A 27,678-nucleotide genomic window follows, 5' to 3' on the forward strand; every position below is an offset into this window, starting at 1 on the left:
GGTGGCGTCGAAAGGTAAAAGACTGGCCGTGGTTGCGAAGGGTGCCGGAACAAGGGACGAAAGATCCCTCGGCTGTTGCCTTGCAGGTTATTTCCGTGGGTCGCGCGTGCCCCATAATACGCGGTCGACGGTCAATTTTTCTATTTTTTGGATTCGATGTCGGCGTCGGCGGAAACTCGAATGTACAGCAACGAACACACAGCGGGGGTTTTTATTGGCTGTAGAGGAGGACGGGTCGAACGGGGGAGAGGCGGAGAAAGGGGTGACGAAGGGAGAATGTAATCGAATATCCTAGAATTTAATTCTATCGGTTCGTCCCGCGCGTTCGACTTTCATATCGCGCTTTTTTGCGACAGTCATTAAATCTAATTTATCGCGACACTCGTGCCGCGTTTCAGGGACGCGGCCCGAAACGAGGGTGCCTCGGGTTTCCGCGATTCGGAGCCGAAAGACCCCGCGGGTGCTGATCCGGGCGCAACGTTCTTTCACCGATACCAACTTTTCCGCGTCGCGCTCTCTGTTCCCGCGAGCGCGCATCGTTTGTTTCGATCCACCAGCAATTTCAATCCGCGCCGACCGGGTTAAAAGCCTCCAACTCTCGCCGAGCACGCGGGGGACGGCCCGGGGGGGGGGGGGAAGCGAGGGTTAAAAACCGTTTGTCCCGGTCGAACGGAGTTGCCGAAAATGAACGAGAGAAATAGAGAAAAAAAAAGAGAGAGAGAGAGAGAGAAAGGTATGAAAAAGACGACGATCGATCGATGATCGAGCGAAACCAGAAGCGGCGGCGGGAGTGTCGTTGGCGGTGGCGCGGCAGAGATAACGACGAGAGGTTATAAATCTCCTTCCGGTCGGAATCGGGAGCGAAGCAATCTGCGGAATGGTCCGGTCATCCGTCCATCAAGTCACGCGTACCGCGACGTACAGTCTACGTATTAATATATCTGCGGCCCGCAGCGGAGATCCGCGCGCGCGCCAGCCTCGTACAACGCGTACAGACGCATCGTCCAGGGACGCTCTTGGCTCCGCGTACACGTTGTTACGATCGAGTGGTGCGGTGTGTGCATGCCACCGTACCTTGCCACACGGTGTACGGTGTACGGTGTACGGTGTACGGTGTATGGCACGCGGTGTACGTCGCGTCCTACACGATGCGCGATGCACGATGCACGATGGACGATGGACGATGCGCGGGACTGGTCGTTCCCGTTCTACCTCCTGTTTCGGCCTCGCTCGGTCTCTCTCTCGGTATTTATGCGCGTTTCGATGGGAAAAGGCAGCGCCGCGCAACTCGGACGCGACGCAAGATAATTTCTGATTTACCGCGGCCTCGTCGGACCTGTCGGCCGCCGTACATCGCCGTAGATCCGTCCTCCGCCGTTTTCAAAATGGATTCGTTTCTGCCCTCTACCCCCTTACTCCCTTACTCCCTGCCCCCCCCCCTCTCGGATATTGCATCACCGAACCTTTTTTCCAACGACAATTCCAAGCGAGGATAGGAGGCGCGAAACGTCTACAGCTTCCGGTATCCGGAGGAACCGTCGTCGTAGTCGTCTCGACCGGTGAAAAATTAACGACAGAAGGGAGGACGCGGGTGTTTGCCCCGTCGGTTCCGTAACGCGAAATCGCGAAACGATAAAGAGCGGTCGTCAACCCGGGGATGCTCCCGGCTCGTTACATTATTACGAGAAACTCCTTGCGGGGAATTTCCAGCTCAAGTTTGCGGCCGGGAATCGCGAACAAGTGTCTTTCCGCTGTCGTTCGGCTGAATGTTTCAGGGGCCGTTTCGCGGACGTTGCCACTGGACGCGTTTACATCTTTTAACAACGAGCAGCTTTCTTTCCCGCCTTCCCCTCGGCTTTGTCCGGCCAGCCTCGGCATAACTTGCCGCAAAAATATCGAATCTCGATGAATGCTTTTTACCCTTGCGCCGATTTTAACAAGTCGGCCTTTCCCCGAGACGTATCGAGCTCTTTCATAAGCAATGCCGTTTCTTATCTCTTTAAACAAACAACCGTATCTTATTCGTATCGAAACTGTTTATGAATTCTTTAGCACGCGCTCTCTTTCGATCGTCCTCGTCGTAGATCCGATGATCGAACCACGGGAAACTCGAATTTCTAACGCCAGATTCACGGGAACTCGTCAATTTTACGGCTGACAGATTTCATAAATATTATTCGTAATCGATTTAGGTAACGTATGCTCCAATTAAAAGAAATACAGAATATTTTCGAAACTTATACTTCAGTTCTAAAAATACCAAGCCACTTAATTCGAGTACACAGAATTAATCTTTTCCAGAGAATTTCAACATCCTACGTTCCGCCCACGCGCGTACACCGTATGACATCAAAATGACTAATGTTTACCGATTAATATGTTTTATTAAGAATTTGTACGAGCAAAATTTACAGACGAGCAACGCGTACGCGTGAATTCGTAGCCCACGTTTGTGGTTTACGCACGTTTACGGAGGGTTAACGATCAAAATATATGGAGATTTGAATGCCTGCTTCTTTTCACGGACTGACGGAGTGCTCGGTTGCTATGGACCGTTGCTACGGACCGAATTTTCGGGCCACCCTCCCCTTCCCCGTCTCGAACGAGCCTACTTAAGTCGAAATGCCCTGTAAAAACAAATTCTCCCGCGGCCAAACGTTCTGACTGCTATTTCCGAACCGAAAACGTTCGTGTCTCTCGTAAACTATTTCTCGACTTCAGAATTCTTGTAACGTTTAAGGCCACAATTTTCTCCGGCGGATCAACGTTTCGTTATCCGGGTGGGAAAGTTTTGGAAAGCCAGCTCCCGGGAAGCGCGTAACCGGAGGGTTCGGGAATATAAACAGAGAAGGCAGAGCCGGCGCGTTTCGAGGGAATGGTCGAGAGCGATCGTGTACGAATCGGCGGATCGAGGCGAAAGGAAGCCGGAAAGAAATTCGTAAACGTGGATAAAAAGTTGCGCAGACCGTCGCGCAAACAGCGTGGATCGGAGGGGCTGCCGTCGCGGCGACCGACGATGCCACGAAACGAAAGAAAAGGACGCTCCGAGCGACGGAAGAAACCGAAAGATAGAACGAGACGGTGGCAAAAAATAAGCGGAGGGTCCAAGTTAAGTGCTCGAGCGCCTATGTGGTCCGGTTACCAAGAGATTATATTCCAAGTATTGCCATTATGCCAACAGTTTCCTAGGAAGGCAATTTTCGAAATATTTAAAATACATACAATTACGGCAGCTAAGCCGTCCCTTATTATAAAATAGTCTCCGCGCGTAGGGTGGCTACGTAACGCACAGAAACGAACGACTACCGACAACTACGACTCCGAGAGAAGATCGTCCCCGTCCTTTCTTTCCGCCGCGATCGCACCACGAAATTACAACCGTTGGACGCGCGTCCAGGTACCTACCAATTTCTTCCGGCTCCTCGCGACTCTAACCGTGGAGATGCTAGGCCGCCTCGAATCTCGGCAAAAACTAACTATACCTGGCTCCCCGTAGCCAGAAGCTATATACCGACGCGTACCCTGGGGCCTCGTGTTCGCGTGCTGCGACGCCGTTGCGTGCCTATCTCCGCACCCGCGCCCAAACAACAGATACGACTTCTTTGCTCTCGACATCCGGGGGGGAGGGGACAGGAAATTTAAATTTCCCGCGCGTCTACTGTTTTTCGACGAGATGAGGGCACAGCGTGTTTACTCTCCCCCGGCGTGCCGCCTTTTCGTGGAACCATAGTACGAAGCATAGTAATAACGCGCACTCGATAAATGCGCGAAACGCTTGTCTAGACCGAGCATCATTGTATCGGTGGTATTAAAATAAATGCAACGACAAAAAGATTTCGATCGCGTCGTTAATTGGATGTGCTGTTTTTCCGTTCCATAATTCTGCCTACCGTTGTTTATCTAGTATTTCAGCGCTGACGATCCAGCATCCTCTCTTTGGTTTTTGCGTGCAGGGAAAACCGCGTCCGTGCGGGGCGTGTCGATAACGATGGTCAGGACTCCTCGGAAACTGACGGCGCAAATTCCTGTTCGAATCTTCTACTTTCGACAGATTTAGATTTCTAAACGGCCGGTCAAGGTCTAACAAGTTGCCTCGTACGATGGGAAAACTTTTGCTAGTTTCTTAAGGGTATTCTCGATCCTCTTTTTCAAGAGCAAGATTTCACCCAATATCAAGAACACGGGTCAAGGGTTACGAACAGTTATTATTCTGCATAACGGGACGCAGTGTGCGATATCGAACTAATCAACTGGTACGGTAGAATATTTTTTGGGTATTTATTCCCGTAAAATCGTAAAACTTAGAAAATCGAACGGGGAAAATATACCATAAATATAAAAAATGCCCGCGACCGTCCTGCAACCGTTAATTTCGAGAGCTATAAAAATAGTATTGGATAGAAAAAAATTTAACGCGCACGGTTTTGCGCGGGGGGGAAAATATTCCCGATGAAACAGATCGCGGGAGCATCAAACTATTTGGTAAAAAATTTCGTTTTTGCGTTCGGTCCGGCAAATGCACCCGTAACGTTAATAAGTTTGCGGATATTAAATTTGAAATAAAGCTGTTTACGCCACTTTTCGAAAACGAGCAAAATTTCTAGAGTTTTTTCGACATTTTATCGCGAATACCATGGAAAGTGTAAGAAACGATCGTTAGTCGGAGACACTGCTCTCGCGTAATCGCGCGAAAAATTCGCATCGTGACGGATGGAAATTCGAACACGGAAAAGCCGTTTAACCGTCGCCGATACGAGTTATTTAAGTAGACGTATAATTAGACGCTCGAGACGCGCGTTATCTTTCGACAAGCATAATACAGACTTTGTGCAAATAAAGCGTGCTGCGAGCCAAGATACCGTTCGGCGCGAGTAAAAAATAACCGCGCGGAAAGGCGAGAGCGTCGGATCGCGCTCGAAAGTATCGACGGAAGCGATATTGGTTTCCGAATTGCGTTTGGAGAAAGGTCGCGGGGTGGGCGGGGGACTTAAGATCGCAGCTGCGATAGAGGTAGAACTCTCGATCACCGTTTGACGGGTCTTGTAATCGACTCGCGAGCGCAGACGGTGGCTTTTTCTCCCGTAGCGTGCTCTCGTCGAAGAAGGGTTCGGTCGGGCGTCACGCATTTTAATACATCAAGCTTTTCAATTTTCCCGCGGCTGGTATCGCGACGAGCACTGCCCGTCGAAACGACGCTCCTGATATATCGCTTAGGTGGCCCGTTACGCGTTCATCAACGCGGGAATCGATACGAGAGCGCGTAGACGATTGCGCTTTGTGTCCGAGCAGAGAACGCTCGGAAGCGCGCGCGAAAACACAATCAAGACCGGCCACGGCAAAAACACTAATTTAAACGGAACGAAGGAAATATGTAGTCGTATCCGTTGTGTATCAGGATGAATGGCGCTCGCTCGCTCGCTCGCTCGGTTACTACGATTCACGATTTACCGTTTTGCGCCTTTTTTCCCCTCCGCCTGTTCCCGGCGTTCGCTTCCTCTACCGTCCGTCGAGGAACGCGACAGGCGTTTCTCTACGGCCACCGGAGACGAACACAACGGGGATAGACAGAGGAGGAATGCTAAGTGTACGCGAGAGGATTCCCTAGGCAAAGCCGCTATTGCCAAAAAGGATAACGCGAGGGAAGATTAAATTTTTTTTCGACCCGGTCTTTCAAGCTTCGCCGGCCGACGCGCGCCGCGCGTCGTTTCCCCCTTTTTTGCCAAACAGCTACGCTCGTTTCTTCCCGCGAGCGTCGCCCCTTTTCTTCGTGCTTCCGGGACGCAAAATAAAACAGACGCGTTTCGATCGCGCGACTATCGTCGAACGATCGGCGAGTTGAAAGACAATTTATATTTAAATCCCGTTTCATAAAAGCTCTTAATCCCAAGGAAATCCGCCTCTCGCGGTGGAAACGATCCTTTGCGGCGACTAAATCTTTAATAATCCATCCCGGAGCTGCGGCGCTCCTCGACGGGGTGGATTTTTCGCGAGCGAGCCGCGCGTTCTTGCCGCGCCGCGGTCCGTTCCACAGCCATCGGTTTTACATGTAAGTTTTCCCGGGCAGCGTTCCTTTGACGGATTTTCGCGGTGCACCGTTCGCGCTACTCGAAATACCAGAATCAACGCACCTCCTATTACGTTCGCCCGCATCAATTAGGCATTTTAATCGGAAAGGCCTCGCGCGCCGCTGCTGCGGAATAGTTGCGATATACTAGCGTATTACGATACGAGCAGGCATGCCCGGAGAATTGGAACGTGGTTGCGTTAACATAATGGAATTCCGCGGAATGTTATGCCCATTATACATACCCGATTGCATCATCGGACCGATATATACTCGCGATAGAAAAATAATACTCGGCCTCCGACGACCGGCTCTCTTCAATTTTCTAGATTGCCCGAGAAACAAGGATATACCTCGTCGTATTTGTCTATTACGCGCGCAACGCCGATCGATCTTGACCGTTTCCTAACGGGCACGATCAGTTACGCGATAATTATTTGCGATTTACGTAACCGGACGCCGACAGATTTTTCGATATCTCACGCGTGCACCGATCTACCCTGCGCTTCGATACCAAGATTCGACGCTGCCGTTTTTTCCAATCTCTCCCCTCTGTCACGCGTTACTTCTTAAATTAATAATTCATGTTACAAGAACAACCGATTTTTTATCTATTTACACGGCATTTAACGATACAATAATTGCAGCCCACCTGTCCAAGAGTTCAATTTTAATGCACCGTCTAGTCGAATCGGGAACTTCCAAACCCGAGGAATTTAAATCCCGTTTAGCGCGTTCGGATCCGTAAAGTAGAATATTCGATCTTGTTAACACCAACCGCGAGGAAGTAAATATTTTTGGTAGCTCCGCAACATCGTTTCGAACCGTATGCACGGAAAGTCACTCGTATATAACATCGATGCACCATAATTTCATTCTCGCACTTTTCCTTCCCTTCGTCTGTCCGTGCGCCTGTATTCCGTCGTGCTCGCAGGCGCTCCGTCCCCCCTTAGAAAAATAATAATAATCGCTCGAACCTAAATTTCATATCTCTAGATACGCCAGCGCGGATCTTATCGCCAGATTATGTAATTTGACAAACAGTCGCCGAGATAATTTGAATTTCTTTGAATCGCACGTACTTTAATTCTAGGTGGACAAATTTGGAGCACCGTTCGGACCGTCGCGGCGCTTACGTAGGGTTACGTGTCAAACTTCAAAGGCTTTGAGTCTGATTACTATTTTATGAACTGGAACTGCTCTGGGGGCGTGCCAAAAGAATCGAGACCACCTATACCCGGGTACTACCTTATTATACACAATGGGTTTCCCTAGCGTTGACGGGGAACCATATCCAAGTCATTGTTACGATTACGACATCCTGTAATCGTTTCGATCATCCGTGTGCAAAATTGAAACAGTTTTTTTGGGGGGAACGGCGCTTTAAATAGGAAAAGCGAACGTATTTGCAAGTATCTTTGTATAGTGTATCGGAGGTAAGCTTTTAAAAGTGCGTGTCGAGTCCCGTCGATCGGCGTCGGAGTTTAAAAAGTGCGAGGAGAGGATCCACGGTGACAGATCCGTGAAAAGGCTGGGGAAAGGTGGTCGATCGTCGATCGTCGATCCAGGTCCAAGGAGGTTTCGAGCGACAGACAGGGACGCCGGTTGCGAAACGAAGCGCGGTCGGTAGCTGTTCGTTTAATAACTTGCGCCGGTGGCGGACGATAAATAATGCAGGAGACACCGTCGTCCCGATGTAATTAACGAGAACAGTCGATACCCGGTGTGTGTCACGTATGCGCGAACGAGCGCGTAGTCAATATTTGTCATTCGTTTTAACAAAAAGAACGTTACAAAACGGTCGGATGCTCCGCGTCCAAATATTGACTGTGCTCATTGACGTTCATTGATACTCTCAATTAGTGCACACCGTCGAAGCCGATCGTCGGGTAATTGGACCTCTCCGGCAAAGGCACGATGGACCGTTGCCGTTCGTATGGTCTTTCGTTGGACGACGTTTCGTGTAAAAACATTCAAACGAGCCGACCCAACCCTCCAATTAAAAACGCGTCGCCTTCTCCCGCGCCTTTGCCGACCACCGGCCGTCCCGGGCTACGCCAAAGTCATTTTCCGCGAATTTGCGGGGCGTCGAGACGCCACTCCGACGTTTCTGCCTGCCGCGAAACTTCCACGAGGAGAGAAAACCGTGACGGATCTCGTTAACGGCGAGAACCTAATTATCAACTTTCGAAAACGGTTACACGCTCCATAGATTTTTTTGTTCCCTCGGCCCTACGAGGACCCGTTCGTTCCCGGTACCCCCACCCCCCCTCCTCCCAACCTGCTCGCCCTTCTTTTGTTTCGTTCGCCACCTTCGCCAACGCGCGGCAAACGCTTTCGCGCGCGCCAACTCGTTAAGGGACTCCTCCACTCCAGACCTACCGAACAAACCATTCCTCTCTTTCCGCCCTTTCCTTCAAACTATCCGAAATCATCCAACTACGACTTTCAAAGTTACACCAAACGTCGAAATGCACGTTCGACGCTCAAACTGGGTCAATTTTGGTTCGTAGATTATTTATATACTCGTCGCAGCGATTGAAAAAGCAACCTTCTCGAGCCAAGGTTGGAAAATGGAGCATGTAATAAGCAATACCTCTACCGAATAAACGTTTATACCTCGTCAATGCGTGTGTTTTAATAGAAAAAGCCGCTTTGGCCAAAAACGATCGGTTTTACGCTGCACGCAAAGATTAAACCCCTGTTCTTCTCTAAGCTACTTCTTTCCGACACCTCTGAACATACGGTACGCCTATAAAGTAAATTTATATCATCGAATCGGAACCGTAACAAATTGTAAACGGTCTATTTTTATTTAAGAAAATGTTCCGCTCGTTTCTGTAAAATTCCGCTGTTTCTCGGTCTAACGGGTTAACTTTAGAAGCAGGATTTTTTCGCACGCTTTATTTTCTTTATGGCACCGATGTTTACCTTCTACCTATAATTCCGTCGATTCGCGCAATAATAAACGCTAAATAAATAAATCGAATAATGATATTTTCTTCCCCCTGCCCGGAGCTATCGTTCGATTTCGTAGAGATGGAATTTAAAAAATTAAAATATGCTTCCTCGAAGCACGAGTAAAAAGTATATATGTAACAAATTGTAGGATTTTGGAGTAAAAGACCCCCGTCGATGCGTTCGGGATCAACGTATCGACACGTAACGGTTCTATATTCTGGAGCCACGTGCTAGATGGTGGAGACGTTCTTGGACTGGCGTTAATTTCATCGGTAAGATTCGCGTGGACGAGCACGGGTATACTGTTTACGCGATCGTTGACACGTGCTTTTTGTCACGGTATTTACGTTGGTACGAAGCCTCGCCGCATCGGGCAACGTTGTTCCCCGATCGATCGATCGCTCGCGATAAAAGATGCGTAATCGACTCACCCTTTCCTCCTCGCGGATCATCTCGGCGATGCCGGGCTTGATCTCCAGATCGTCTCCGGGAGTCTGTTGTCCGGCGACTCCCTGTTGATGATGTTGTTGCTGTTGCTGCTGCTGCTGCTGCTGTTGTTGCTGCTGCTGCTGTTGCTGCTGCTGAACGACGAGTTGCTGTCCGTGAGCGGTCAGGTGGTTGACGGAGCCGTGGGGACCGGAAGTCACGTGGCCGGGCACATGGTGAGCGGAGACGGAGTGCGAGCTCTGCTGTCCCTGCGGGGGCGGCGGCGGGGGCGGTGGCAGAGGCAACGATACCGGGAGTTCCTGAACGTTGATCTGCGGCGTAACCGAGACGCTGGGAGTGCCGGGGGACCCGAGGGATCTCGGGGTGGAACTGCTGGTGAGCATCCCGTGAATGTCGGGCACGATCACGCCTGCACCGCCGGAGTTGGGGTCCTGATCGTCGGGGATGCTTCCAGGCGCCAATCGGTCGGGGCTGCTGCCCGGTGGCGATCTCTCGCCGGATATTCGACGGCGTTTCTTCCTGTGCATCGCCGCCGCGTTTGCCGCCACCTCCTCCAGGCTCGACCTGGACGTCAATTCTTGCTCGCTGTTCACGTCCGCGAGGCCGCGGATCTTGAGGCTCTCCGCGACCTTGAGCAGCGGACCGATCTGCTCCTGCGACACGTTGATCTCGCCCTTGTACATGAACTCGACGGCGGCCTTTAACTCGGGCCACTTGATGTCCTTCATGATGACGATCGGGTGCTGGCAGGGATTGTCGAAGAACAATGCCTGGAAGTACGGGCTGCACGCGGACAGGACCATCTTGTGCGCCTTGACGCTGTGCCCGTCGCAGGCCAGGGTCACGTCTACGAAGCTCTCGCTCTGGAGAAGCTGATCGAACACGTTGGTCAGATTCGTTTGGTAATTGTTCCACCTGAGGCAAAACTGCTGGGGCGACCCAGCGCCGCTCTGTTGCGTCATGGTTTCGGGGGATTTCGAGTCTCGATCGTTTCCTCTTCCGTTTCTCTCCTCGTGGTGGTGGTGCTCCTTGCGATCGCGGTCCACCTCCGCCGCCACCGCCTCCTCCTCCTCCTCCTCCGCCGCCTCCTCCTCCTTCAGACCGGCGCGGTCCTTGACGCCTTCTTCCTCCGTTTCCTCTCTTCGCTCCGTTTCGATCGACGGAATGTTCGCGTGGTCGTTTCACTGACCGGTCGCGACCGAATCAACAGCCAGGCCGCATCTGTAACACATAGGTACACAGCCACGCGCGAACCTCGAAATACGCGCGAACCCGGCGCGCCTCCTCGTGGCAACGCGCGCCTCTCCGTCAGACGTGCGCGACCTCGGGAATCCTTGTCCCGAGGATACCGCGGCCGAGCATCCTTTTCCTCCGGACTACTTCTCGATCACCGTTCCTCGTCGTTTCTTATCCTCGCGAACGGGCCCCGTTCGTTATCGTTTTCGTTATTACGCGGGTTACGGAAACTGTTAATTCGCGTCAATGTCCTCGCGCACGCTGTCCCGCACGCATCCTTCCCGACTTTAGGCCCGGCGCGAATCGATCGTAGATCGAGAGAACGCGGGCACCCGCGCGCGCCACTTTCGAATAAAGGGACTCTCGTTGGTCCTCCTACTCTCCCTAGTACTGTCCGCTGCTGCTCCCTAGAAACGTGTCCGTCTGTCTTTGTGTTTCCCGGTGACAGCTCCTGCGCTCCGAGAAACGTGGAGAGGCTCGGGTGTCGGGGTTCGCAGCAGCACCGACCCTATCGAAAATCACCATCGACACCAAACACCACCACCGAACGAACAGCACTGATCGAGAGCCCGATATCTCCGAGTATCGGGAGAGGATAAAGGTGCGCGCGGTTTACGTGGGTCGCGTGTACACGCGGCGCGCTTTCAACGGACCGATGGGGGCGACAAAAAACGCAGGACGGAGGACGCACGATCTGCACCCCGTGACGAGCGCGTCGCAACTGAGAGGCTCGCCGCGGCGCGGCGCGGCGACGGTTCGCTCGAGCGGCTGTAGAGAGGCCGTGAGGCGGTCGAGCGCCGATATACCGTGCGCTCGCAGCCAGCGGTGCCAGCGTCGGTCGGCTCGAGGGGCGCGCGACCGTGCAAGAGAGAGACGGACCAAGCGCCGCGACGCGCGACCGAGAGCGACGGAGGGGCCGCGTACGTCGGACAGAGACAACCGATCGCAAAGAGAACGAACGAGCGCGGGTGGAGGAAGCGTACGTAGCTCGCGCGTCCTCGCGTTCCCCTCGCTCCGTCCTCGCATCGGCCAATCGGGAAGCTCGCCTTCCGATCGGACGCGCCGACAGGCGCCGCCCCTGGAGACCGCCTCATACCGCCTCTCCTTCTTTCTCCCTCTCGCGATCGGGCTCTCGCTTCCTTCACCGAGAAGAAGAGAATTCTCCCGCGGCAGATCGGAGAGGAGGCTCGCCGATCGGCCTCCCGAAACTCCGATCCACCGATCACGACGACGAGAGGCGAGCCGCGCCGATGCCGCTGGTGGTGGTGGTCACCGGTGCCGCCGTCGTTGCCTGCTCTCGCGGTCCTACCTACCCTCCCCCTCTTTCCCTACCCCCTCGCGATCCTAGTCCTCCGCGGCGTTCCGCTTCCGAACGCCGCGACTCGCGCGCGCTTCCGCTACCTTCGATTTGCGCTCGCGAGGCCACGATCGTGTCGCCTAAGTAAACGCCGAGTCTCGGGGTACCAGTGTTCCCTTCAGCCCCAAACCGATCTCCCCTCGTCGGACCTAGATGATCATCCTCGATAGCCGAATTCGAACCGACGACCCTCTCTCGAGCACCCCCTCGCTCGCCTGACACTTTCTAGATCCATCCTTCTTTCGGCAAGCGACGAAACCCGAAAAGCTCGCGGTCCACGCCGAGCGTTTGGAAAAGACGATGCCTCGTAGCGATCGCGAGGCGCAAGTTTGATTCGCGGATCTCCGAAGGTGGTCCGCAAACAGAAGGATCTTCCGAGAAAACAAACCGAATCGGATTTACGTCGGATCCGGGCAAAACCAACAAAGACCGTGGGAAAATTAGACGCGCCGGAATCATCCCGCGATCGTGAAAGTGCGGAAACTCGATAAGCGCGTTTTTACTACGAATCGTCTTACCGCGTCCGGGGACCAATCTCGATTCGCGATTCGTTGTTTCACCGATCGGCGAACGAGTACAGCGATAGATCGAATCGCTCCGCGCGAGAAAATGGCTCCGTTCCCCGGTAATTATTATTTATTTACTTACGGTAAACCTGTTAAATACGTTAAACACATGCCTATGGCGTGTACAAATAATTCGTGCAAATAAGTTTTGTGAACAGTCGGATTTATTTTTGCCACATGATAATTCTGTATTAATCCATCTTTAAATTTTCTTCCGTATTAAATGTATACGAAAAAGAATCAACCCGTTAAATAAAGAGTTATCATTGAATACATAAGCACGCAGAAACAGCGGTGCGAGATTAACGGGGAACGATACCAAGGAGATGAGAATATAACGCTATAACGACAAGTAGGGCGGACCTAGCTTTTCTTACGATAACTTTTTCATTTGCAAAAAGTCGATTATCCCGTTTAACGACAATTGCTCGAGCAAACGTTACGGATCGTTACAAGTACAGGGTTGTTATTCGTTTATTTCGTTATACGTTGTTTCGTTTCCGGATGCCCGACCGTCGCCTGAACCGATTGATCGCGCGATCGAGAAGATCCCCGCTCGAGAAAGAAGTTTCGGGTTCGGAGTTGTCGCGAGAAGTGAGTTCAACGAGGTAGCAGCGGTAACTTTTGAGTCGGCAAGAGGCTTCTTCGACTCTGCGTTTTCCGGAAACGCGAACGAAGATCGCGGCCTGCGATCTCGAGACGAATTAAAAAACGGTCGATCGAACCCTCGTTGTCCGAGCTCCGCGACGGTCTAATCGAATCGCGAGGCGGGGGAGGGAAACGATTATTTAACAACGACGCTTCGCAGCCTGCCGTTTTCTCGAGACAAGCAAGAATATTAACGATCGTATTTAGGGAGTCGTGCTTCCCGATAACAGAGTTACGGCACGCCGGTAGAAAGGAGAGATGGCCGTCCTAATGAAATTAAGGGTACAAAGAGACGGTTCGCGTCTGTCCCTCCGACTCCGGCAGACACTCCTAAATGGCTATTAACGCGAATTTTGGGACTAGCTAGCGTCGTACCCTCTTCCTTCCCCCGATCGCCAGCGAGCTCGTTCCCGCACGATCGACTGTTCGATCGTTTCTTACTTCCGGGAAAACTCGATTTTCCCTTTTCCCTGATTTTTATTCGCGTCCAAGGGAGAAAACAACGTACGTCCTTGCTATCGCTTCGATCACTTCCGTTACAGTTACCGAGCACATACGATGCAACATTTATCCGATTTGTAAAGTTACGTAACCACCACGTGTTGCACCGCTCCCTTCCTTTCTAGTTAGCTAAATCTTTTCCTAATAAAACATAATCCGAGTTTATTCTTGACTTTAAACGCACCGCTGCGCAACGTTAACGCGCCCAGCGACGGGGGTTGAGCCACAGAGGTTCTATAACGTCGATAAAAAGAAAAGACAGCGGAAAAACTGAGAAATTTGCAAGCTCGGCTTGTAAAGTTCGCCGTCGAGTGCTCTTTCGGCTTCTTCTCGACTCGGCTCGCGTTTCGAGCGTAACGCGATTACGATTATGTCCCCGGGTTGGCTCGAGGAACAACGGGAATCGTCGCGCGAGGATAGGCGCGATATTAGAACAGTAAAAGCGCGAATCGGACGCAGCAATGGCAAACGACCGACGAGTCGTTGAACTTGTATTCGAATAACGATGCTCGCGGGATTTCCGACGAAGGAATATTGCTCGGTTTTTACGGGTCAGGCCGCGTAAACGGTACGCGAGATTGCGTCGCGATAAAAGCGCGTTATTTTCCCGTGGCTGAAGCCTCGCTCGCGCTAGCCCCGAAACGCCTACGCGACTTCCGGCCTCGAGGCTCCCGTCTTCCGACGAGGAACCCGCGGAACAACTGTCGGACCACTTTGGTATTTAGCTTTTACTACAGTTTACGTAATTACGGAGAAAAACGTATACGCGTCGTACGAAATCGGAAAACAAAAATAGAGATTTACGCCATTGGGATTCTACTTTACCGCCATGGAGAATTAGTCCGCTTTCTATCGCGTTAGCTAGAGAATTTCGTTCGTAAAGATTTTATCAAGTTGGAGAGCGCGCGGGTGGTCGTAAAAAGAAAAAGTGACTTTCGCGTTTTGAAAAAAAGAGCGAACGAAGCGTATCGCGCTCGCGCGAACAAGGTTTAGGGTAGTATCCGTTAAGCCGTGGATCATCGCGGCGCAGCTACGCAGGGGTGGCACCGGCTATAACGCTCGTATTTCTCATATCGTTGAAAGTTTCAGCCCGTGCAAACCGAGAGAGCGAGCGAGCGCGTTGTAAGGGTGCGCGGCGCGGCGCGAGGCCGGCTCCGACTCCGGCGCGGGAAGGGGCCGCGGCCATAAATTTTACTACGTAATATTGTTTAACTGCAAACAGTATACTAACGCCCTACGTCCCGGCGAAATGGAAAAATTTCGACGCACGGTCGCCGCCGCGGCGACAGAAACGAAGAAAACTCCGGCCGGCGGCTTCGTTTCTGCGACGACGGGAAACCAACGGCGGAATCGGGCTTCGGGGGTCGTCGACGAACTTGCAAATGCGCCGATCCACGCCGTGCGATCGAGACGGGGCCACCGTGGCCGACGACAGTACTTTCGCGACGGTTGCGCGCACTCTCGGGGACCAGTTACGAAAAAATACGAGACGAGAAACGCCGCTGCTGCGGAATACACTCGTAAACCATCCGCGTTGCCACCCTTCTTCCAACCCCTGGACGTTTCTAAGCCCGTCTTTTAGTCCGTCTAGCGGTCAATGTATCGGCTGTTGTCATTTCGTATCAGGCATTGGAAAGTGAAATTGAAGAAACGACTCGTTCAGGGTAGGTTCCCAGCAGACTTGTCGCTGGAAGATGGACGAGGGTCAAGAAGCGATCGTTTGGGGAGGCTCGAGGGTAAAATGTCGCGCTTGGCGAACGACGGGACGTCGAGGTAGACGCGCAGCGTCTTGAGAGAAGCGGTGCGTCGCGTAAGTAGACGGGATGGTACGAAATTAGCCATTTCCAGGGTAACCGTTACCTGGTCTGGCTCTGGCCGCTCCCCCCGGAATTACAGAGACGGCAGCAGCCGTTGTACGTATTGTACAAGAACAATGAGCAAAGAGAAATATTGATGATGCTGCTGCTGCCGTGTGGCTAAGCGCGAGAGCGAGAGCGGGCGAACGAACGGCGGAGCGTGTACGTGCGCGTGTGCGTGTGCATGTGCGTGTCGTGTGCGTGTGTACGCGCGTGCAGCGTGAAAGGACCGTGCGTATACATCGGGCGGCAGACGAGGGACGAAGAAGGAGGAGCGGAACGCGAGAGGGTACGCAGCGACAGGGAGGAAAGGAGAGAAAGACGGCGTGCGAGGGACGGAGGGTACAGGATGACGAAGAGAAAGATGGAAGAGGTGCCGTGCAGGAAGAACGGGCTAGGGCAAAGGGATAGAACGAGAAGAAGAGCGGGTAAGAGGAAGAGAGTTATATGCTTAATATTTCAGCATCGCGAAATTCTGCCCCTGAATCATTAATCGCCTACCCCTGCGGTGCCTAGCCCAAGCGAGCCTCCTCCACCCCCTCCTCTCCTCCTTCTCGCTTTCGCCCTCTACTTTCGCCGCCCCTTACGCCCTCGTACCCCTTACGCTCTATCTCTGTTCGCGCCTCTGCGCCCCCCTCCCCCTCCGCCCCCGACGCTTTACCTTTTGCTTTCGCTCCTCGGCTAGGAATGCTACCCCGCGCGCCTGAATATTTCGAGTCCTCGCCGAGGCACCGGTACGCTCCTCGGCTAAGCTGTAATTAACCTCCTGATTAATTACCGCGGCTCGATTCTACGATTAAGAGCGCGATCGCGACGTCCCCGGACAGTCGTCGTCTTCTTCTTCGCCCCGAGCGCGCCGCGATCAAATTCGGACCGGTTACCCTCTCAGACACTTTCCACCGCTACCCTTTAACGGCCCTTTCTTTACTCCCGATTCACCGCGCGTCGAAACATTTTTTAGATTACCACCCCTCGTCGACAAGTTCTCGGTGATAAACTATTCATAATTGTCGGTGCGTTGCGTAGGTGGTAGGGAGGGTTGGTCGAGGGAAAAGTGAAATATTCGCGAAGGAAGCGCGCGTAGACTAAGGGTGCAAGGAGTTCGATTCGGTGGCGAGGATAGAGACGATACTTGGGCCTATCCTAGAGAGAGAGAAGGTTCTGGCAGCAGTCATTAGTCGTAGCCGCGGCGGCAGGGCGTGCAGGTTGCGCGCGAGGTTAACGTTGCAGAATGGGGTGGCATAAAAGGGGAGTGGGTGGGTGGCCGTGTGCCTGGCTTGTACCAAACAATGATATCGGGTATTTGATTTGTAACCGACGACAATACTGACTTGCGACCCCGCATTTCATCCCCCGTCTCTCCTCCCTCCTCCTCCTCCTCCTCATTCTCTTCTGCGCCATTCTCTCTATACCTGCATCGATACTACACCTACGCGTCTACGTTTGTTAGGCACGCGAATATACCTAAACGGCTACGCAACAAGGCTATCGATGCAAATACACTTTCGCGCGATCGGCTTTTTACTCTCGCGTGCTCGTTTCGAGATACCGAACGACGTCGAGGAATCTTCGGATACGTTTTTGCGAGTATTAAAATAGTATAGTAAACAGTTCTCTTTTTGCTGTAAAAAAGTTGTAGATTTTGCGTAACGGCAGCACGCGATAATCGCGCAAAACACTGGAAGCAGCGGCTGTGTGCGCGGGTGGATAAGCTCTGCAGCCCCGGCATACTCGAGAAACCGGAAGAAGGGAAAGAAGAAGACGGAAGGGAGAAAGGAAGATAAGAGACAGGAAGAGAAGTCGGTAGCCCGTGCCATTTCACGAACGTACGTACATATTTGGCAGAAGACAGCCCAGCCCCGGCAGCCAGGTGCAACGGACCTATTGACGTGTTAATTGCGCCTGAATAATTGAAGGGGGCCACCACTCGACAGCGGTGCTCTGTCCTTTTAAAATGTCTGCCGATCTTGTTAACCCGCTCTCTCTGAGAGCGATGTCGAGCAACCGAAACGATTCTTTCGCGACTCGAAACGAATTCCAACGGAGTAACGATCGGACGCTTCGCCGATCCGTCGCGTTTTCGAAACTCTCGAGCCATCAAAATCTATCCCAAGATATTATAGAGTTTTTGAAACGTGCAACGATCGATGCAGAGTCGTTTAAATTTGTTAACGAAATATTTGAAAGGGTAGGTTGATCGGATAGATCGAGTATTTATTTTCTAAAAAATAGTTTCGAGGAAATGCAACGCGTCGAGCGAAAATCACGCGGATCGAAGCGCAGGAATCGCGAAGGGAAAGTCAGCGGCCAGCTCGATCGAGCGAATAAAGAGTATCCGTGCGAAATAAACATTTTTCCGCCGATCGTTGAAGTTTAACCGAGAACGCACAGTCCACTGTGTACGTATATAGTTGTACGCAATCGGGAACAGGGAAAATGTTCGAGCCGAACAATGAATTATTGACGATTTAGCTGTGTATCGCCGGAAAGGAAGGGTTCTCGGTGATCGTAAGAATATCTAACCTCGACGTGGCTCCTTCTATTATTCAGCGGCTGTCATCCCCGTGTCGGGGTGAAACGCGCGACTAGAAAGCTCGAAAGCCCGATCGTACCACTTATTTCCGATCGCTCGACCGTCTATTCTATTCGCGCTTGTACTCTTTCCTTTTCTCGCGACCCGCTCCCCCTTTCCTATATTCCCTTCCATATATAATTTCGTTGTTGTAGCAAAGTTTACGCGCACGGAATGGGATTTTCGTACCGATCGGCGGCCAGTTCGATTCGCCTTCGTAATAGGTTAACCGACCGCGCGAATTAATACGTTTTAAAATACGAGAAGGGATCCCCGTCGTCCGGCGACGCTCGAGAGCCGTGTAACTGCTTAAAGAGGCCCTTTGTTCTGTCTGGACCTTAAACCGTACCCTTCTCGAACCCTCCGCGTTGTTTGCTTTCCGTCTGTTCGCCGTTTCCTCGGCCTATCCCCGCACTTACAGATACAATTACCAAACCGATAAGTCTCGCCCGTCGAGCTGCAACTTCCTGCACGCATCAGGGTAGGGTGCAACTTGCCGATAAATAGGTAGAATATATGGAAATCGAAGAGGCGGAAGGTTTGGGAAACTCGCCGGGTGTCGCGAACACGTTGCTGAACTCGTGGATGTGTAGGAACGGGAATCGATGGGAATCGTGATTGATATTAGTCGCGCCACGCGGCACTTAAGAGGATTAAGGTCCGTCGTGGAGCTGTATCGGCGAAGAACAGCCGTGACCTACGCGGAGCGTGGTCATCCGACGCGCGGCTTAACCTTCGAGATGCCGAACAGGGACTGGACGTTGCTCGAAATAGCACCGAGGATTCCCATCCCGAGACCGACACGCTGCAAACGTGCGTTTGCTGTCCGCGGTCCTTCGAATCCCTTTGCAAGTTTGTAAACACGTGGGACGAACAGCCTGGGAACACCTAGATTTCAAGGATCGAGCGTCCTTCGAGGATCCATCGCGCGAGCTAGACAGACCGACTTAAAAATAATCTTTACGATCCGACGTCCGAGTTACCACAGAGCCGTAAACCGTGGCATTGTTGAGAATTCGACGCCCAAATCATAAAAGCATTCTCGTTCGAGATCGTTGCGTCTTCGAAATTCTCCGGAGGTCCGCTCCTTGGCCGGGCCTGGTTGAGAACGAATTTCGAAATGGAGACGCGAGACGTGCTCCGGGGATACGCTAGACCAGAGGATTCCAACGGTTGTTAAAAAATTGAACGCCCTGGAGACACCGAGTGCTCGTTCGAGCGTCGTCATACGCTCGTATTTCGACTATAGATTAAAATAGGGAGAACGTGATTCGAATGGGACGCTTATCTATTCCTGAAACACGGTTGTATTTCGAAACGACCGTTTACATACTTGATACGACTGCCATGGAAATAGATCTACGGGGAAGCGTTTCCAGTAGACAGAATCGCGTGCCATATTGATAAATCTACTGTTGTGCCATTTAATAGCCGATTAAAAATACGAGTCGAAAACTCGATGCATCCCTTATTCCGATCGCCGATGTTTCCACTCAAAGATACAGTATTTATTCATTCATCTTAGGAAGCGTCGTTTGAATATATAATTTCGAAAAAACGATGCAAAGCAAGTTTGTTGGAACGAATAAGAAGATCCCTGACGTTTGATCGTTAGTGGTTAGCCGCGTCGGAGCGCGTTCTCCGACGTCAAACGACGAACATCGACGGATCTGGGCAACGGTAGGGCAACTAGGGGGTGCTAAGGGTCGAGAGGGTCCGCAGCCCTCAACCCCTTCTCCCATCGATAATATACGATCCTGCATGATTCTGCTTCGCGTATCACAATGGCCCTCTGGGCAACCTATTCTACGACCTAGCAACCTCTAGTTGCGTGTGTAGCACCGATCTACCGGTCTCCGAGCCTGTGGTAGATAATGAGTGATTAGGTAATTAGTTGTTCAATATTCGACCCATCCTACTACCTGTCCCCGTTCCCTGCTCGACCATTTCTGCCCACCGAATCGTTCTAGCTATTTAGCCTCGTCCTTTCTGCCGCCCAGCCACCCCTAAGACACCGGAATCGACTGGTTCTTTTCCGGATCGACGACGGTTCGCGGTGAAAAATGAATTTTTATCAAAGTGCCCGGCTTACGGTGGCGATGCCAGGAGGCTGATAAGCGATCGGGATTGGGGGAGGTAATTTTTTCCTCTAGGAGCGACCGCGCGCGAGAAAATGGAGTAACATTCGTTTCGGGTTAATATCGATTCGCAAAAGCGAGGGGTCGCGCGTCTCTCGGGCAAAAAAAGCGCGTCTCGCCGGTGTGCCGACCGGTATCCCTCCGACGTATCACTGCGTACGTCAGTCCTCCCCTTTTATAAATATAACAATTAAACGTACGGGGGTCGCGGCACGAGAGAGACCGGAAACGGGAGCGACGGAGACGGGAGTAAACAGAGAAGGGGTAGAAATCAGGAGAGAAAGAGCGTGTGCACGACTGTTGGAACGATCAGCGCGAATATATCTTACACAACGTCAAACAGAAAGGGGAGATGCGATTGTACGGGGCTCGGGCCCGACAACCGTATCGGAAAGAACACGATTCGCGTTTCGCAAAATTCCGTTATACCAGCGCGAACTTCCCGAAACTTTCACGGGGAAATTTCCGTTACTATTAACCAGCAGTATACTCGTGACCGATCCGCGGCAAAAATGTAATTAACGGCCCTTATTATTACGACTTGTCCCTCTTTTCAACCGGTGGAAAAAGTCCTTTGTTAACGGGGAGAAATTTCATTTCGGCGCCCGATGCGTTTGCGCAACGAAACGGTGTAACTTTTGTTCGGACGGGAAATGGACGCGGAAAATACAAGATTGGACGTCGAAGAAAATAATTCTAGGGCCGTTGAATTTTAACGGGACTGCTGAAATAGTTTTCGATCGTCTAAAAAGAAAGTTCGAAGGGTTCCGTTGGTTGGTTGGTATCGAATTTTTTCCAAGACGCTAGAAACCCGGGACGACGGGGACGAAACGAAATTGGATCGACCAAAGTCGGGCTGGATTAGATTGAATTAAGAAGAAACCGTGGTCGATAATCAAAGGAGGAGCGTGGGCGAGGGAGTTAATTCGCGAAAGCAGCGGGACGAATTAAACGCGTGCGAGTTAACGCGCGACAAAATCATCGCGCCGGCGGTCGCCCGGACGGATGGTCCGGGTCATAACCATTTAAATTCCCGTGGCCGGATAAATTGTTGTATTAGTCACGGCAAGTTTATATTAACACGTTCCGGCGTTTCTCCTCCGATAACGAGTTCGCTTGGTCGTCGAGCTCGCGGACGGTTCCATTCCGCAGCGGTTCCTAAGTTTTCTACCCGCTAAGAAAGCTTAGCCTTATTGTTTCGATTTCCAATGCTTCCGCGGAATAGTCCAACGACCAAACTAGGACCCAATCGCTTTCGTCGAGGCTTAAAGGAACTTTCCTGCTTTCGAGCCTTAAATTTAGAGACCCGAACTAGCAAACTTACATCGTTCCAACTTTCGGAATTGCTTCGCGGAACTTTCAATTTGAAATACAAATTTCCTCGAGTCGATAGTAATAATTGTAATATACAGGGTGTGCCCGGAAATGGTGGCGCGTACCCGAATCGACGATGCATTTTACGCGCGTGTAAAGACAGGGGTCGATCGTTTTGACATTTTCGATGGTAAAATAAAACGAGGGATACTTACGGTTATCGGACCCCACCTTTCGAAATTCTGGGAATTAGCCATAACGAACGAACGAATTAGTCGTTCGAAGGGCTCTGCAGTCGTACGTGGTATACAAAAGCGAGCCTGGAAAGTATTAGACGCGTCCGTATCCGTAAATTCAATCGCGTTCAAAGTCCCGTAAAAGAATAATCAAATGCCAAACATTCTCTCCTCAAAGGCTTCGTCGCTGAACTCGCGCAGCCTCGGACAACTTTCGCGGACTGCTCGTACGTTAAACTTTCGCAACTCCGTTCATTCTTCGATCTTGAATTTAAGCTTTCAAGAAAGTGGAAAAATGCACCGCCTAATATTTAATATTTAATTTCTTTCGTGGCTCGACACGGTATTTTCGGTGTAATAAAGTTTCGAACGCGTTGGTGTTCCATCTCAATTTTCCCCGACACTTTTGTCGCGATTGCGGTCAATTTTTGGAATCTCGCCATCGGACGGAAAACCGCACATCGGGCTTTAAAACCGAGGAACAAAATCAATTTTTCGGAACTCGAGCAAAAATAGACCCTCGATGTTACGTCAAATATATTCGCGGGCATCGTAGGAGACAAACTATCGGATTTATCAAAGAATAGTATAGCTAACGGGCGACACGGTCTCGTTTCGGGCCGATCCGCCTCGATAAATCTTGCACTCCATCACCGTTATATTTCTAACGCAATAAAACGTGGCCAACAAGTTGACGCTATTTAAACCGACTCCCAAAAGGCTTTCGATATCGTCGATCACCCAGTACTCATCGGCAACTCCGAACAATGGGCTCTCGCGGCAATGCACTTTCGTGGATCTCTAGCTATTTATCCGATTGGTCTCTTCCCGTTACGCTTAAAAATTGCTTTTGCACTGCCACGAATATTTGCACATGCCTTATCCATTGCAAAATTTTCACATTTAGGCTTCTAACGTGCAGCGTATTTGCTACTGTTAATGAATACTCTGTACGAAAGGGCGTACGTATAAAATGGCAGAGTGGTTAATAGATCGTACGCGAAGCAGAGATTTTCGATACACGCAGGATCGAAGAGAAACAACGGGCGAATAATCCCCGCGCGTTAATCGAGCCGTTGCGACAAATCGAGATTGCGACAAATCGGAATTGCGTCAGTACGGTGCCAGGGCTATAATGCATATAATATGCGTGCGTTTGCGCGGCATTACAAGCCTCTGATGTAATAGTTTTATGATCGCTCGCTGCAATTTCTCGGTGACAACACTCGCTATTTCTGTCGTCGAGCCTGCGTCTAATGAACGTCGCTGTACGGGCATTGGGCACGTAGATGCGTGTATCGTCGTGGCGCGTAACGTCGTCGGTTTTACGGCGCGTCGAATTGTTTTCACGTGGCGGCGAGTTCCGATCGTACCGAGACGAATTTTCCTTGGTCCCGAGGAGAATCGAGCCCCGACGATCGAGAAGCAGCTACGTTGATTTTTCATTAACGCCGCGTCTGGAATCCCAATATTTTCCCCTCGAAATTGTTCCAACGTCGACGACGACTCACCTATACGTTACGCGTTCTCGGGCGTCGTCGATACCGTTGATAGTGGAGCTCGCGTTTTCTCCATGCGAGGTACATTGCTCTCCTCCGAGTCCACGTGCCACGCCGCTCCTCCTCCTCCTCCGCCGGTGTCCTGCTGCAAAACCAAACAACGATTAAAACATCTTACATTTTTCATGTCTCCTCGCGGAACTTCGTCGTCGGGCCGACGCGCGGTAACGCTCCTTCTAATTCGAACTCGCGCGCTCGTAAAGACACGTAAAATTCATAAAGTTTTGCGAGAAATAAAAAAAAGGAAAGAGTCGGATACGAATTCAATAACGGGTTTTTACGGTCGGTCGTTCACGGTGAACGATGCTGCGACGCGCGAAAGAAGCTGGCCCATATTCATGGACGCGATTTTCATCCTTGGATTTCCTACGGGCGCATTAAGTTGGGAACGAAAGTACGATTTATCGGCCGGATGACGATCCCTTTAAAACCGTTTTCCCTGATTTTACGCACAGACGAGTGGGCGGAATACGGGACGAATGAAAAATCTTCCCTGGACAGATTTATCGGTGCCCGTGGATTTACGGGCAGGTGGAAAAATTTGCGTCAAGATTCCTTCGATGGAACGGACGGGGGCGTGGGAGACGGGGTGGGAGGGAGAGAGGGATCTAGTTTTATTTCCAATAGGTTTCAAGTTCGAAAGACAAACCGAGGCCGGAGAAAGGAGAAGGAAAGACGAGAAGAGGCGGGAGTCGGGGGAAAGAAACAAGGGGTAAGGGGTAGCAACGGTTACAGCAGAATAAACCTCTCAATAATGAGTTCCGCGAGTGAATTCCCTCGGTGCGGAGAGGCTCGAGATAATAAAACAGAGCGACTGGGACGCGACCGAGCGACGGTGGTAGTAACGGTAGTTGCGGTAGTGTTGGTCGACGAGGGCCGCCGAGAAAAGCCGGGGGTGCGCACCGGCAAGAGTAATAGTAAGAGGCAATAAAATATAATGAAATAACATCCAATCCAGGAGAGATATTGTGAAAATATTATTACTAACTTATTACTCGCTGGGCGCGGCGCACCACGCTCTCCACGTTTTTCTCCTTTTTTCTTCGCTCGTCTCCTCCCGCTCACCGACCACCTCTCGCCCCACTCGCTCTCTCTCTCTCTTTCTCCTCGCTTTCCCGACCGCTCCTGCCATCCCTCGGCCAGCTTTTCTAGCACGAGTTTCTCGATAAAAATTTCCATTCTACGTTACGTATACGTGGACGGGTCTCTCTCTCTCTCTCTCGGTCGCGTACAAACACAGACTCCGCGAGTTTCCCCGCGAAATTCCAACCTTTCTTTTCGGTAGTTTTCCATCCCGTTTCACCGTCATCTTCTTACCGATCGACTAAAATCATCGAGACTTCGACGGGGGCCAGGCCGGATTTGAAATGCAAAACGAACGGCGAGCAAATTATCCGGCAGGAAAGATCGTCCGAGCGGCAGGAAAAAAAGAGTGATTACGAGGAGAGATATCCAGGGAGATCGCACGCAGTGACGAAAGAGGGTTACATAAAAGACAGAAGTGTAGGTAGGTGGTGCACGGCGGAGGGAAGGAACGGCGCAAAGGAACAGAGTATTAGCGGCTCGGGGAAAGAGGAAGAGGAGGAGGGATGCTAGCCTGGAACAATCCTATCTGACCGTGTAAATCTCCGGGCGTCGTAACGAAGCGGCAAATCGAAACTAAACGGTAGATCATGAATGGGAAATCAGAAAATAACGTTACGCCGCGCGAGGCCGCGCACTTCCGGCAGGGACAGCTCGCACAAACACGGGGGAATGTGCTCGCGAACCGCTCGACCGACTATACCTCCCGGACACGGCAGCTAACGCGATCCTCCTTCGACTATCGTTCGATTAACCCTCGCTTCGACCCTTCAGGAGCCGGGCTTTACCGTAACACTGTTTGACCGAACGCGAAACGAGCTGCAACTTTGTTTCGCCGTTTTTGCAAACGATCGTTTCCGGGCTCGCAAATGAGCCGTATTCTCTCAGGTGTTTTCTAATTTACAGCAGCGCGTTCGCGGGTGGCCGTAATCGATCAGAATATTCGGAACGATGCATCCGCTCCAACGTTTCTGACTATTTTTATCGTTCCTCGCAACAACGTATCAACTTCCTCGTTATCGGCGAGCTCGCGCGATATGTTTCAAACTGATTCAATCTAACACGGGTTATCGGGCGAAATCTGGAAAGCCGAACCACTCGAGACACGCGAATCCATCCGCAAAATGAGTGAAATGTGTTTATAAATCACATTGTTCGCCCGGTACTCGTGACCGGCGCTCGGCGTTACGTGATCCACGCGCGATTCGTGCAACTGCAACGCGAAGATCGAGCTATCGAACTTGAAGAAAAAACGCGTACGCGAAATTTCGCCCCAAGTGTCGCGTTCCCGACGCTTTTGTGTGCCGAAGGATGCCAAGGATCGATTTATGCAAAAAAAATGCACGGTTCGACCACTGTTGTCTTTACGAAAAGATGGCTTTTCCCTCTACAGACGATATTTTGAATAAAACCCTTCTAGAACGATTATGCGTATATTAGAAGAGGGAAATGTCTCGAAGATTTCGGGATTTTGCAGAGGGAATCGTGCGGATTGGTGGCCTCTAGAAAATTTCAAGTCGAGTGGCTTGGCTCGGCTCGAACGATGCCCATTATTCGCGTTAGCGGTCTATATTCGCGGTAATTTGCAAGAGTAGGACGATTTGCTGGTAGAGCTCCGCTTATATAAATAATATATCGTTATGCGAAAGAGCGCGTAAGCGGGTGGCGAGAAGAGAAGAGACTCGTCCGTGTCCGATGCACGTGTCTTTGCATCGGATTACGTAAGCGCATCCCGTGCACGACAGCGTATGCGTCCGTCCCGTACACAGCCCAGAAGGAAATCGGTATATCGCGATGCAGTTTGCACGAATGCGTTGCTAAGTATAATGTCTTTATCGTCGGGGCGACCCAGCGTTCCATGCCCAGTCACGAATTAAATAAGATCTTTTCGTGACGGTGTGCTTCCGTCGTTCGAGAAACGTGTAATATCTCAATATCGACGCGACGTTTACATCAAAATAAGATCGTGGATGTGGCCGTTTCCGTTATTACGAAAATCGGGAAATTCTCACGATATAGATATTATAAGAGAACGGTGGCTCGTACACGCGAAAAGAAGAATAATTCGTATCGACGTAACTGCTATTCCGTCGAACGCATAAATTAAGATCCTTTTACGAGGCTACGTTTCCGTTATTAGCTCGCCGCCTTCTTGGCTGCATCGTTTCGAGAGAACATTTACATAAATGTTCGTTGTACGGCTCCAACGGTGGGATATTTCCGACGCGCGGTGCTAATTCGTTTTCTTTCGCGGTATCGCGCGGATTCCCCAGCGTCCCGTTTACGCTCTCGATACGCGTCGTCGATTCTGGATATCCCAAGTTCGTGATTGCCCGGCCCTTCGATCGGCCAAAGAAAAATCTCGTACGAAGGGATTCGAAAACGCTACGAGTTTTTTTCCCCCCCCGACGGGGCAGCGCGATTAAACGCGATTAGAAACGAGGTTCGTGACGAATCCCGGAACGCATAATGCCTTTTAATTCTCACGTGTCTGGCAACGTGGTGGCACGGATTCCCTCTCCTCGTCCTGCTGTCTGTTTCTCGTACGGTGTCCCCTCACCTTCGGCGTGATTCCGTTTCGAGTCGGTAGCGAGCGTTTAAATTGTAAATGTATCGTTGTTACTCCGTTAAACGATAGCTTTCGGTTGGTACGAGAAGGGACACGGTCGGTACGTGCTCGCCGCGCGAATGCGCGCATGTCTTTTCCGCAGGTGGACGAGCGTATGAATAAAACACAATTTCCAGCCGAAGATTTGCCGAGTCGCCTCGGTATAACTAAATGTCTGTTGCATTTGCATCCGCATTACGAGACCGCGTATACCGTCCGGCTTGCGTAATATTATAATCAGCCTCGGGAAAATAAATAACTATCGCGTCTACCTGGTCGCCTCTCTCCGCCCCTCTCACTCTTTTTACCTAGCCGCTAGATAACTATCTTTCCGTTTCCTGTTGACGGGTCGCGGTAACTACGCGTTCGTGCGTACCGTACGCTCGAGGAATCTACCAAGACGCCAGACACTCTTTTTATCCCTACAAAATCCCATTACTCGCATCGATCACCTTTTTACAACTCGATCCTACCTCGATACCTCTCGATTCTACGCTAATAGTTTTACACATAAAACATTTACTTTAATCCC

At 51.3% G+C, this 27,678-nt stretch overlaps 1 protein-coding gene across 12 annotated transcripts in view; it reads right to left on the reverse strand.

Annotated features, from left to right (window-relative positions):
* LOC143342600 (protein bric-a-brac 1) overlaps nt 1-27,678 on the reverse strand; it is a 263,926-nt gene that overhangs the window by 192,488 nt on the left and 43,760 nt on the right. For 2 of the 12 annotated variants that reach the window (XR_013079831.1, XR_013079832.1), the window contains exon 1: nt 9,457-11,850. Coding sequence is in view for 9 of the 12 variants with exons in the window: in XM_076766661.1 (XP_076622776.1) it covers nt 9,457-10,434 (978 nt within the window). In the remaining 3 variants the exon portion in view is untranslated. Of the gene's footprint in view, nt 1-9,456; nt 11,861-23,407; nt 23,541-27,025; nt 27,222-27,678 lie in introns of those variants that run through there. The other 10 variants (XM_076766661.1, XM_076766660.1, XR_013079833.1 and 7 more) reach the window with 10 other exon arrangements.

This window comes from Colletes latitarsis, chromosome 6 (genome assembly GCF_051014445.1).
Source record: "Colletes latitarsis isolate SP2378_abdomen chromosome 6, iyColLati1, whole genome shotgun sequence".
In the NCBI taxonomy this organism is placed as follows: Eukaryota; Metazoa; Arthropoda; class Insecta; order Hymenoptera; family Colletidae; genus Colletes; species Colletes latitarsis.